This window comes from Lithobates pipiens, unplaced genomic scaffold (genome assembly GCF_037356315.1).
Source record: "Lithobates pipiens isolate NorthernLeopardFrog02 unplaced genomic scaffold, aLitPip1_a1.2 Scaffold_22, whole genome shotgun sequence".
Lineage (NCBI taxonomy): Eukaryota > Metazoa > Chordata > Amphibia > Anura > Ranidae > Lithobates > Lithobates pipiens.
The window spans coordinates 17,576,087-17,590,331 of record NW_027507784.1 but is presented as its reverse complement, the minus strand read 5'-3'; the positions used below and the strand labels follow the sequence as shown (position 1 = coordinate 17,590,331).

Below are 14,245 nucleotides of genomic sequence, written 5' to 3'. Positions count from 1 at the left end.
AACAAGGCCTGGGGAATGCCCAGGAAAAATCCAAGCCTACTTACCACCAGCTCGCAGACAACAAAATTGACCTGTCTAAGCCCTTGTACACACGGTCGGAGAATCCGTCAGAATGTGTGCTATCGGACCGTGTCGTCGGATAATCTGACTGTGTGTGGTATGCATCGGACTGATTCCGTCCGAATATCCGTCGGACCCAATTTTCCAACATGTTGGAAATATTTCCCGACCAACTGGACATACTCCGATCATGTGTAGAGAATTTTGATCGGACCAAGTGCCACGCATGCTCAGATCAAATTCCTACATCAAAGCTATTGGCTACTAGCCTGAATGTAGTCCCATCGTAAGGAAATTACGTCATCACGTTCTGAATGATCGGATTTTTCGACAACTTAGTCCGACCGTGTGTATGCAACAGTTTCAGACACAATCCGTCGGACTAAATCCGACGGACAAAATCCGACGGATTTGGTTGGCAGAATCTCCAACCGTGTGTACAGGGGCTAACAGTACGTTAAAAACAGGGGTTTAGTCCACACGCATTTGCAAACGCATGCGTAAGCCACAGAGCCTCGTCAAGGCACCCTTGTATCTGTGGTCCTAACACTAAAATATGAGTGTCCCCACAGTGGAGGCACATGCATTCTAATGGATAGATGAGGTCAGGTGGACTGAAGGGGAGCCCACCCCTTCTTAAAGGTACATACAGCACACCAAACACCCAGCCATCTGCATTGTCCTCTCTCTTGCACAATGAAGACCTCTATGACCCCTGGAGATGCACACATGATACAGAGCGAGACTACACTTTTTACTCCAACCCCCAGCAATCTTACTCTCAGATAGATATGTTCCTAACAGATAAATTCCTCCTACAAACAATCACTGAAGCGCCCATAGGTACAATCACCTGGTCTGACCACGAGCCGATATCAATCACAGTATTCAACAGCAACAAATCTACAAAACACACTATTTGGAGACTGAACCCATCCCTACTCACCAACTCAGCATTTGAAGGAGAAATTTGATCCGAGATTAAGAACTTCTTTGAAAATAACCAGTATTCTCTTGAAGACCAATCTATTATTTGGCATGCGCACAAAGCTTTCTTACGTGGCCTTGTTATAAAATTTGGAGCACAGGCAAAAATGCAACATGCAACCACCACTGAAAAAGTGTTAAAACAAATTCGAGCTTTAGAACATGTCAATAAACAGACACCATCCAGCAACGTATCCACTAATCTAAAAAATCTAAGGTACCAACTCAGTGAGCACCTACCTAAAAAATTTGACTATTACAGAAAACGCCTTAGGCTCCAATACTATTCCTCAGCTAACAAATCAGGTGCGTTCTTGGCCAAATAAATGAAAAAACACCATGCCAATAAAAAAATACAGTTCCTAACTGACTCCCAAGGTAAACGATTAAATAACCCTTTAGATATAGCGAACGAGTTTAGTGCATTTTACGCCAAACTTTATAATCTTAAAGACTCAGAACAAGCAGCCCATCCTAAAAATAAGGACCTTGAAGAATTCCTCTTGTCTATATCCACAAGATGAATTCTTCAAGGTCCTCATTTTTAGGACTTCAAGGTCTTTTTTAGGACTTCAAGGTCCTAAAAATGAGGACCTTGAAGAATTCCTCCCTTCTATATCCACCACACAACTAGAAACCATTTATACACCCTTCTCTCCCACGGAAATCCTTAAAGCCATAAAGAAATTGCCCCTCCACAAAGCCCCGGGCCCCGATGGATTCCCAAAGGGGTACTATAAATATTTCTCTGACTTGATCACCCCACATCTCTGCAACACCTTTAATCATTATACCACTACAGGCAAAATCCCTAAAGAATCTCTAGAAGCCCTGATAGTCACCTTACCCAAACCAGGCAAATCCCCTAACAATCCAGCCAATTACCACCCAATTTCACTCTTAAATACGGACATCAAACTATATGCAAAACTATTAGCTCAACGCATATCTATGATCATCCCCCAAATAATACATCCTGACCAAGTCGGATTTGTACCCGGCAGACAAGCTTCAGATTTAACTAGAAGCCTCATTGACTTGATACAGTGGGTGGAACACAACCAAACGCCTTCTCTCTTCCTATCATTAGATGCAGAGAAGCTTTTGATAGGGTAGACTGGAAATACATGGAAAAATTTGTTTGGACTGTCGGGGAACATTCTAACAGCTATAATAAATCTATACTCCTCCTCAAGCGCCCGAGTCTGGACGTCAGGGATAACATTTAAAACAGTTCGAAATCACTAATGGCCCAAGGCAAGGGTGCCCACTTTCACCCTTGATTTTTGCCATGGTAATGGAACCACTTGCACAATCCATCAGGTCCACATCAGCAATATCCGGTATCAAAATAGGGGATGTTGAACACAAACTAGGCCTGTATGCGGATGATGTTATCATCACTCTAACAAACCCTGAATCCTTCCTTCCAAGTGTTCAAAAAAACCCTAGAACTATTCAGCTCAGTCTCTCGTTACAAAATAGACCTCGGTAAATCCACAATGCTAAACTTAGGGATAGATCATCAGACCGCACAGATCATAACAAAAGAAACACCCTTCACATGGTCCAAGAGCTCGTCATTCCCATATTTAGGGATTCACCTAACCTTCCTGAGCGAGTCATTGATAAAAGTCAACTATTCTGTGCTCCAAGAAAAGCTTATGCGCATGTCTAAAGACATAAGTAATTTCACTGTCTCCTAGGCTGGTAGAATAGCTCAAGTCAAAATGTATCTGCTTCCCCATATTTTGTATATGTTTCGTACAATCCATCTACCCTTGCTACCCAACCATACAACACAATTACAAGGTATACTCAATACATTTATCTGACAACAGAAAAAACCCAGACTCAAGAAGAACATTATTTTATCCCCAGTACAAAGTGGAGGAATGGGAGCCCCCAACATCCAGGCTTACTACAAAGCAGTGGTACTGGACCAATTAAGAGAATGGTGGTCATCTGCTTCTAAAGCTGCGTACACACGACCAGACTTTTGGACAGCAAAGGTCAGACGGAACGAATCTGTTGGACAAATCGATCCTGTGTGGGCTCCATGAGACCTTTGCTGTCCAAAAATCTGACGGACTTTAGAAATAGAAGATGTTTCTAATTTTTCCGCCGGAACTCCACCAGACCCAGTTCCTATGGAGAAATCTGCTTGTCTGTATGTTAGTCTGATGGACGAAAACTGACGCTAGGTCAGATATTGGCTACTGGCTATGAACTTCCTTATTCCATTCCAGCCATATATCATCACATTCGAATCTGTCGGACTTTGGTGTGATTGTGTAAGTCCAAGTCTGTTCGTTCGGAAAGTCCGTCGGAACTCAGCCGAAAGTCCGTCGGGAAGACCGTTGGACCTTGTCTGCCTTAAAGTGTGGTCATGTGTATGCGGCATTAGAATACATGGATCCAAATTGAATCCGAGGCACTTAAAGCAAACCCAAAACACACCCTGACGACTGCCCTACTTAATTTGAAACAGCAACACCACTTTCTGCACTCTGTAATGGCGGCTCTACGGGCATGGACAGCCTCCACACAACGAGCCACAGGAATACCTAAATCTATCCTTTCCAAACTCCCCATCCAGGCATTGGAACTGATATCACCAGACCTGCCCCTCAAAACTTGGATACAGAATGGACTTACCAAACTATGTCAGTTAATGCCCACGTCAGGGCCCCACCCATTCTCACAGCTGCAACATTTATTCAACATCCTTACCACAACTTTTTTTCTTATACCTACGACTTCGATCTATCCTCTCCTCACTGAATGTCATAGATGACAACCCTCCAATGGCTGATATTTTGAAATTCTACAATACCCCTGCTCCAGCAGTTAAAGAAATCTCACTGATATACAGAATAATGACGACACCCACAGACCAAACATCTTCATCTATTGACTTCTGGTCATCCTCCCCACCACAACCTCCAATGTGGAACAAAGCCTTGACTCTTCCTCTTCGAGCATCACGCTGTATTCCACACTGGGAATCAATGCAAAAATTGTTCTATAAGTGGTACTTCAACCCAGCCAGATTGGCTAAGATCTACCCATCTACCTCGCCTTAATGTTAAGGAATTGCACCGAAAGAGGCACTCTGCAGCACATGTGGTGGGAATGCCCTATCATTCAAGGATACTGGCAGGAAGTCTCTACCCTCATCTCTAAGGTCTGCGAGGTCCCCTCACCATTAACACCACTAGATCTTCTTCTGGGTCTCAATGTCCCCAATTGGCCGAATCATATCAGAACATTGGCGACTCACATTCTAATTGCAGCTCGCTTAGCACTAGCGAAAAAATGGAAATCACCACAGCCTCTCACCAGGTCAGATCTTATTATTCTGTTGAACAATCATTTCCAAATGGAATTCTCCTTCACCAAAGCCAACCTAACTATCACATCGTTCCTCCAAAACTGGGAACCCTGCATCACCTATCCGAGAAGCACAGAACTGTAAAGAGCATTACTCCATCAGAATTTAATCATATGTACTACCAATTTTCAACTGCTGTAACATCCCCCTAAGCCTATGGCGCACCTGCCATATTTGCCCCGCAATTACACAAATACCTCGCACAGACATCCATCTGCCTGGTGCTCTTCAAATGAGGAATTGTCACCTCAGAGTGTATATGTAGTAAGCAGGACTCCAAGTTTTCTTTGATCAATACTTCCAAGTCATGCATTCATTTGCTATCACTGGTTGTACATGTTATATAAGCTTTGACAAATGGTAGTTGGCGGGGCTGACTCCCATCCCATGGCACAGTTAGTGCCCGAATTGGGGTGCCGGGATGAGGAGATAGCACTGACACCATCAGAAAAACACAAAAGCCATATCTAATTCTTTAAATCTCAACACAACGCATCTTATATACATATATTTTACCTTTGATGTAAGTTGTTAACGTATGTTATAACACTCAGTAAGAAATGTTGATATACTATCGCTTTCAACCCTCTGTACTGATGCTTTGTGAAAACTACAATAAAACATTGTTTTTTTCAGTGAAGAACAAGACATACATTTTGATACTCAATTTTGTTTTTCAATTCAATACAAAACACAAAAATGTATCTAAAATTGAAAATCTGTGAACTGTATTTTATTTATTTTCAATGTTTTGGTGGGAATGATCCTTACCAGTCTGGTGAACAAAGTCTTCCTGAATCCTCCCATTATCTTTCCCTCTCTTCATAAATTATTTGGTTCTGATGGGAAATCAGACTTCTCAGTCCGAATTCATCTTGCTTGGCCTGTCAGACTTCACAGATTCTCAGATCCCGGTATTTCTGCTGATCCTCCTCATCTATGTGGCCTCACTGGTTGGGAATCTTCTCATCATTTTTTTGGTGGTCTCAGACTCTCACCTGCACACCCCAATGTATTTTTCTCTAGGAAACATCTCAGTTTTAGACATCTTCAATTCCTCCATTGCAACATCTCATTTGTTTTTTTACACGTTTACTGGAATTAGGCAGATTTCATACCCAAATTGTATCACCCAGGTCCTCCTCTTCACTTGGTTTTCCAGCACTGAGTTCTTCATACTTAATTTGATGTCCTATGATCGCTATGTTGCCATCTGTCATCCTTTGCATTATACAACCATGATGAGCATTCGGTTGTGTGTTCAGATAGCGTTCTTTTCCTGGATCTTCAGATTTGTCTGTTGTTTTGTACACACATTTATGGCACTGAGACTGGCTTTCCCGGATCACAAAACCATCATTCCTGGCTTGTTCTGTGAATTATTTCAGCTTCTTCAACTATCATGTTCTGACACCAACCTCAATTATTTACTTTTATATGTTGACGCTGCAAGTTTTGGAGTCACTAGCTCTTTCATTACTTTCCTCTCCTATGTCTACATTTTCAAAACCATCCTGGAAATTAAAATGAAGGAAGGAAGACGGAAAGCTTACTCCACCTGCAGTTCCCACCTCATGGTGGTCTTCATCTTTTATGGGACTGGTTTTTTCAACTACTTTCACCCCAAAACTAAGGATTCCCTGGCAGGTAGATTGGTCTCTTTATTTTACACAGTTGTCACCCCCCTTCTAAACCCGATTATATACAGCCTGAGAAACAGGGACCTAAAAGGCGCTCTGCAGAAAACTCTCTCCAGATTTGCCTCCATGCCATGAACTATCACTGAAGGAGAACTACACAACAATATTGTTAGTCTCGGGGCTGCTATTTTAACTGATTTGCTCGGTCTTTATTTTAGATATTTGATCATTGTAATCCTAAAGCTGCGTACACACGTAGCAGTCTGCCCGACGTACTTAGTCTGGCGGACTTCCCGCCAGACTGTCCGTCGTACTTTCCGAACGGGCTACTTGCCCACACACGGCACTTTTTCAGCGGACTAATACGGTGTACTAAGTCCGCCGTACTATCCGCCGTACTTTTGAAATGAACGGACTCGCCCACACACGCGGAGGAAAGTCCGCTCATTTCGAGCGCGTCTCCAGGTAGGCAGGGCCCACGAAGGATAGAATGCCGGGCTCCTCCGCTAGTAAAAGAGCTACAAGAAGATAGCGGAGGAGTCCGGCGAGAAGACCCCCGAAGACGGAAGACCCCCGGAGCTGTGCAATAAACTATTTTATCTTGTGTGTTGTGTTTTTTTTGTACTTTATTTTACAGGTGAATGGGTAGGGGTAAATTGTACCCCATACTCATTCACATAGGGTGGGGGGCCGGTATCCAGGGGCCCCCTTATTAAAGGGGATCCCGGATTCCGATAAGCCCCCCGCCCGCAGACCCCGACAACCAACGGCCAGGGTTGTCGGGAAGAGGCCCTTGTCCTCATCAACATGGGACAAGGTGCTTTGGGTTGGGGGGGCCGCGCGGCCCCCCCTTCCCCAAGGCACCCCCCATGTTGAGGGCACGCGGCCTGGTATGGCTCAGGAGGGGGGGGCGCTCGCTCGTCCCCCCTTTCCTGGCTGGCCGGGTAGCGTGCTCGGACAAGGGTCTGATGTGGACCTGGGGGGACCCCCACACCGATTTTTTTCGGCGTTGGGGTTCCCCTTTAAGTCCATACCAGGTGGCGGGGCCAGCGACGTCTCCTTCGCGGGCCCTGCCTACCTGGAGACCCGCTCGAAATGAGCGGACTTTTCTCCGGGCGGGAAAAGTCCGCTCATTTCAAAAGTACGGCGGACTGACATACACACGGCCGGATTGTCTGCCGAAATGCGAGTCCGGCGGGAAGATTGGAGTGTAAAACTACTTTCTAAGTCCGCCGTACTTTCGGGTCAAAAAAGTATGCCGGAGGCTACACACGGGGGGATTGTCCGGCGGACTTCAGTTTGCCGGACTTTTCCACCCGCTTGTTTGATCGTGTGTACGCAGCATTAAACACACTTTAATGAGTTTTACTTTGAAAGTAGCTAAGGAGTACCCTTAGGGAAAACATAGTTACAAGCATAAGTGGGAACAAGCAATTGAGGAGGAGGTCCTAAGAGGGGGTAATATGGTCCCAAGTGGCTAAAAGCTTAATATGTACTCTCTTATTAGGAGAATACTTATAAAATACTTTATGGTATCTAACTTCCTCGCACCCTCAAGTCATATATCCTACTGCCTCGGATCATTGTTGGAAGTGCTGTAGGAGTCGAGGCATTCTGCTACATATTTACTGGCACTGTTCGCTTCTAGAACCATATTGGTGGACAGTTCAGGAGCTTCTCCATTGCCTATTTAACTTAGACTTTCCTTTCTCCCCCAAAACCCTTCTATTAGGAAAACTATCACCCAGGCTGCCTAAACTTACTAAGAAGCTAGCTTGCCATATTCTTATGGATAGACCAATCGCAGCATCGGAGCTGCAGTACTAGCTCATTATGCCTTTGTCTTGCAGGTTTTAGTTTTTTTTTTCTTTTTTCAAAGTGAGTTTACAACCACTTTAACCCTTGATTGTGTATAGATAATTATTCTGAGAGGAGATTTCAGAACCTATAAAATCTCAACTCTTTCTTTCTATTTTTGAATGACTGATAAATGGGGATGTGGTGATGACTCTTCAACTGAGCTTGTGCCTTTGATGTCAGATTCTTACAAGCTTTCCTGACACCAAGAGAAAAATGGATAAGTTGTTAGCGGGTTTTTCCCTACTTTTTTTACAGTTATGGGAAGAGCTGTATAGGACATGTGGTGCTTTGGAACACTTAACACTGTGGTGCTCTATAGGACTATGCTGGACTACAACATTATGTGGGACTCCACTTCAAACAAAGGGTAGCTTTTGCTGTATCACCAACAACTTCTGCTGATTACCCTGGAAACAAACAAAAAAAATGAAAAGACCCTAACAAATCAAACACAATAAAATATCTATAGGAATTAAAAAAAACACCAACCTCAAAACTCAATTTTTAACCACCTCAAAATCAGATACTTTCACCCCCTTCCTCCCCAGGCCATTTTCCAGATTGCAGCACTGTCACACGTTGAATGACAATTACTCAGTCATGCAACAGTGTACCCAAATTACATTTTATCATTTATTTTCAGATAGTGCTTTTTTGGTGGTATATAATCACAACTTATTTTTTGTTACATAAATGAAAAAATACCTAACATTTTCTTTTCTGTTTTTGTTGTAAAATTTTGCATATAAGTAATCTTTCTGTTTCAATATGTTTATTTAAACAGGGGCTACAAAGCATGAATACAAAACCAAAGGGCAAACCATCACATTGTACTTATAACGAAAAAAAAAAATGAGTAGGGGATGGTATCGAGACTGGCTACAGTACCGAACAACTTGTCCCCTTGTTGTCTCCGGAGGGAAAGCCCTTCTCCCACTACCCCCTTCCACGGGGGGCAGCAGTATTTGTTAGCAATGGGAGAGATTATAAAGAAGAGTGAAAAGAGATAGGGAACAAAAGAAGGAAAGGTAGAGAGAAGAGAGGGGGAAGAAAGGAAGGGGGAAGCTCGGGCGTGGACGCCTCACCGAGGGGAGTTAGACCAAGCCCAGGCATGCGGCTTGGAGCGCGGGGAACTCATAGGAGTTCCATGGCTCCCAGATTTTTAGAAATTTAGCATGAGAATCATGTACAATACTGGATATACGTTCCTGAAGTAGCATAGCAGTCATGCGGGTTTTAACCCCTTGAAAATCTACCCGTTGGGCCTTCCAGGCTTGGGCAATGGTCCGCTTGGCCGCTATAAATAGATTGGTAGCCAGCTTCTGTTGAGGGCCTCGCAAACCAGGTATCGGGCAATGTAGACGAGCTAGCTTAGCATCCCTTTGGATCGTTAGGTGAAAGAGTGTCTGCAGCAAACCAAAAACCCTAGGCCAGAACCCCACCAGCCTTGGGCAGGCCCACCATGTGTGCATGACATAACCCTGCTGCCCACAGTTGCGGTAGCATCTGTCAGTACTCCCAGGGAAAGCCTGAGCTGTGCGGACAGGTACCCAATACCATAGGAACAATACTTTATATGTGGCCTCCAGGGTATTTGTGTTGAACGAGCATTTGGCGACCATTTTCCAGGCCCCGCTCCGGCCCTCTGAGTCTACTGGGGCCTGAAGGTCCTTTTCCAATTGAGTCATATAAGAGAGGGGTGCTGATGGCAGGCGACCATTCAAGAAGGCATAAATGGCCGAAATAAGGCCTGGGGACCCTGGGGCGTGTTGGCATGCATGCTCGAAAAAAGTTTTTTGGAAGGGGTATGTGGACATGCGGCGCAATGTTGCAATCCAGTGCTTTAATTGGGTAAAGTGATAATGCTCGTTAGCTGGCACCCCTTGTGTTTCCCGGATACTCTCCCAGGAGGAGAATAAGTGTGAGGAAAGAAAATTTTTGACTCGTGGGTAGCCATGTGAGGGCCACCAGGAGAATGCCTGGGGCTCCTCCAGACCTGGGGGGAAAAGAGGGTTATGGGTGATGGGGAGCAGGGGTAGAAAGGGGGACATCAGATTATAAGTAATCTTTCTTTATAAATTTAGGCCAAAATGTATTCTTCTCCTTTTCTTTGGTAGAATAACCCAAATCAGTGTGTATTATTTAGTTGATGAAAGTAATAGAGTCTAAAAACTAAGGTATATATGTATATATATATATATATATATATATATACAGTGGTGTGAAAAAGTGTTTGCCCCCTTCCTCATTTCCTGTTCCTTTGCATGTTTGTCACACTTAAGTGTTTCGGAACATCAAACCAATTTAAACAATAGTCAAGGACAACACAAGTAAACACAAAATGCAATTTGTAAATGAAGGTGTTTATTATTAAAGGTGAAAAAAAATCCAAACCATCATGGCCCTGTGTGAAAAAGTGATTGCCCCCCTTGTTAAAACATACTATAACTGTAGTTGTCCACACCTGAGTTCAATTTCTCTAGCCACACCCAGGCCTGATTATTGCCACACCTGTTCACAATCAAGGCATCACTTAAATAGGAGCTGCTTGACACAGTAAGGTCCACCAGAAGATCCTTAAAAGCTACACATCATGCCGAGACCCAAAGAAATTCAGGAACAATTGAGAAAGAAAGTAATTGAGATCTATTAGTCTGGAAAGGGTTATAAAGCCATTTCCAAAGCTTTGGGAATCCAGCAAACCACAGTGAGAGCCATTATCCACAAATGGCGAAGACATGGAACAGTGGTAAACCTTCCCAGGAGTGGCCGGCCGCCCAAAATTACCCCAAGAGCGCAGCGACGACTCATCCAAGAGGTCACAAAAGACCCCACAACAACGTCCAAGGAACTGCAGGCCTCACTTGCCTCAGTTAAGGTCAGCGTTCATGCCTCCACCATCAGGAAAAGACTGGGCAAAAATGGCCTGCATGGCAGAGTTCCGAGGAGAAAACCACTGCTGAGCAAAAAGAACATCTAAGCTCGTCTCAATTTTTTCACAACACATCTTGATGATCCCCAAGACTTTTGGGACAACATTCTGTGGACCGATGAGACAAAAGTGGAACTCTTTGGAAGGTGTGTGTCCAAGTATATCTGGCGTAGAAGGAACACTGCATTTCATAAAAAGAACATTATACCAACAGTAAAATATGGTGGTGGTAGTGTGATGGTCTGGGGCTGTTTTGCTGCTTCAGGACCTGGAAGACTTGCCGTGATAAAAGGAACTATGAATTCTGCTGTCTACCAAGAGATCCTGAAGGAGAATGTCCGACCATCTGTTCGTGTACTCAAGCTGAAACGAACTTGGGTTCTGCAGCAGGACAATAATCCTAAACACACCAGCAAGTCCACCACCGAATGGCTGAAGAAAAACAAAATGAAGACTTTGGAGTGGCCTAGCCAAAGTCCTGACCTGAATCCTATTGAGATGTTGTGGTATGACCTTAAAAAGGCCGTTCATGCTCGAAAACCCTCTAATGTAACTGAATTAGGACAATTCTGCAAAGATGAGTGGGCCAAAATTCCTCCAGGACGCTGTAAAAGCCTCATTGCACGTTATCGCAAACGCTTGGTTGCAGTTGTTGCTGCTAAGGGTGGCCCAACCAGTTATTAGGTTTAGGGGGCAATCACTTTTTCACACAGGGCCATGATGGTTTGGATTTTTTTTCACCTTTAATAATAAACACCTTAATTTACAAATTGCATTTTGTGTTTACTTGTGTTGTCCTTGACTATTGTTTAAATTGGTTTGATGTTCCGAAACACTTAAGTGTGACAAACATGCAAAGGAACAGGAAATGAGGAAGGGGGCAAACACTTTTTCACAGCACTGTATATATATATATATTTTTTTTAAATTGATCAGTCCTGAGGCACTGACTGCTTATCTAATTTCTTGAGGCCCTAAAATGTCAGAATAGTATGAATACCCCCCAAATGACCCCTTTTTGGAAAGTGGACAGCCAAAGGTATTCAGTAAGGGGCATTATGAGTTTTGAAATGAATAAAGAATGAAAACACACAGCATTGGCATACTTATAATTACACCCCAAAACACATTCTGTGCTATGTCTCCCGAGTATGGAGATACCTCGTGCATGAGGCTTTTTCACAGCCTAGATGCATAGAGAGGCCCAACATCCAATGAGCACCTTTAGGCTTTCAAGGAGCATAAATTACACATCTAATTTCCTGACTACCTAGCACATTTTTGGAGACCCTGAAGCACTAGGATGGTGAAATCAATGGCCTCATTTTGGAAAACAAACACAATCCAGGGTATTTTCTGAAAGGCACTTTTAAAAATGTAATTTTTGCCATAAGTATTTGAAAAATGCAGGAAAGAAAATGAAAATGTATTTTTACACACATTTGTCAAACAATTAGATATTTCTAACACACACACACAATGAGCATACTTAGAATTAAATCCCAAAACACATTCCTCTACTCCTTCTGAATATGGGGATACCACATGTGTGAGACTTTTTAGCAGCCTAGTCTCACATAGGGGCCCAAAATCCAAGGTGCACCTTCATGGCTGTCCCTTGTATAAGCATTGTTATACTGCTCTTTGGACAGATGGTCCATCTGCATTACTATATCTTGTTGGGAATTTCTTACTTACTAATAAAGTTTTTTTTTTTGCCTTTTGTACTTGAATGTCTATTTTGAAAAAAACTGTAATAAAAAGTAATTACATAAAAAAAAAACACTATATATCTATAATGCAAAGATCTTACTTCTGCTGAATGGAGCTGTGTGATATAGGAAAAAAAAAGAAACTTATAGCTCTCTTCAGAGGACATGGTGTCACCAGAACATAGAGCTTAAAAAGTCAATGTGAGCATATTGAATTTGGGTATATGCTTTATTTTTACTACTGCCCTTCCTCACTTGTCGCTAGAGAAAAAACTCAAAGAAATAGTCAACAAGGAGCAAGAAGGATTGAAATAAGTCCCTCGCCAAATGTGGCAGGTCCACAAATGTAAATTGTGTCTACCTTCCAAGCTGTCTTTATTTCTATTCAGTTTTCATTGGCATCCATGCATGTGTTTTCTTGACCAATGCAGGTAAGACAATAGTGGAAGTGGAAATTAAGTAAAATCATAACAATTAAAAACATAGTAAATCTGTAAAAAAAGTAAAAAAAAAAATGAAAATATATAAACAAAAAGGTGGTGAGTAGAAAAATGTATGCTTCAGTGGGCACTATTCCCCCATTATAAGCTCAGCTATCCTAAGCCCTTGTACACACGGTCGGAGAATCCGTTGGAATGTGTCCTATCGGACCGTGTTGTCGGATAATCCGACTGTGTGTGGTATGCATCGGACTGATTTAGTCAGAATATTCGTCGGACCCAATTTTCCAACTTGTTGGAAATATTTTCCGACCAACTGGTTCGATAGGACATACTCCGATCATGTGTAGAGAATTTTGATCGGACCAAGTGCCACGCATGCTCAGATCAAATTCCTACATCAAAGCTATTGGCTACTAGCCTGAATGTAGTCCCATCGTAACAAAATTACGTCATCACGTTCTGAATGATCGGATTTTTCGACAACTTAGTCCGACCGTGTGTATGCAACAGTTTCGGACAAGATCCGACTGACAAAATCTGATGGACAAAATCTGACGGATTTGGTTGGCAGAATGTCCGACCGTGTGTACAGGGGCTAAGTTTCCCCTTGTGCCATAATCACATTCATTGGAGAGAAGGTGGAGGAGGAAGAGGAGAAGAAGGAAGAGGTCACATGGCTCACCACCTACAACCTCTACAACTTTCTTTTCAGTCAAAAATAGGCAGACAGCTATACAGGTAGAGGGCCTTTAAGCTGGATGCAACAACTGTTGTCTCCTATGACAACTGAACTTTGAAGAGTCAATAGAGATCCATACACGTAACTCACAGTAACCCGATCTTTTCTTACATCTCACTGTATCTTACTGTAGATCTTCACTCACTGAGCTCCTGGTCTCTCACTAAACTTCAATATCCCAATTGTCACTGGATCCCCTGACCTCTTCCACAGCTAACCTGCTGTATACTCCTCAAGCGTCACTCTGCTAACCCGCTGCGTCCCTGGCTTGGCATTCTTCTGAAGTTTTCCCACTTGTTCACCACCCCCGGCTAGTGAATAAGGCTGCTCTGATACTTCTTCAGACTTCCATAACTGATCTCCGATAACTGGAGTGGTTGTCCCTTAATGGCAACTGTGTCTCCTTTATCTCTTGATCCTCACTTGCCTCTGGAAACAGGAGTGGTCATCCCATGTGGCAACTGCTTCTCCCTCACCA

The 14,245-nt window shown here is 43.2% G+C and overlaps 1 protein-coding gene across 1 annotated transcript; it reads left to right on the top strand.

The window, feature by feature from the left end:
- Positions 1-5,100: 5,100 nt before the first annotated feature.
- LOC143923354 (olfactory receptor 1f45-like) lies at positions 5,101-6,280 on the top strand. The gene has a single exon (XM_077446972.1). It carries the CDS (start codon positions 5,284-5,286, stop codon positions 6,214-6,216), a length of 933 nt encoding a protein of 310 aa, XP_077303098.1. The 5' UTR covers positions 5,101-5,283; the 3' UTR covers positions 6,217-6,280.
- The last annotated feature ends 7,965 nt before the right edge of the window (positions 6,281-14,245 follow it).

What these genes read in the sequence shown, in the direction of transcription:
- LOC143923354 (XM_077446972.1), top strand. Translation starts at nt 5,284, where the DNA reads ATGGGAAATCAGACTTCTCAGTCCGAATTCATCTTGCTTGGCCTGTCA.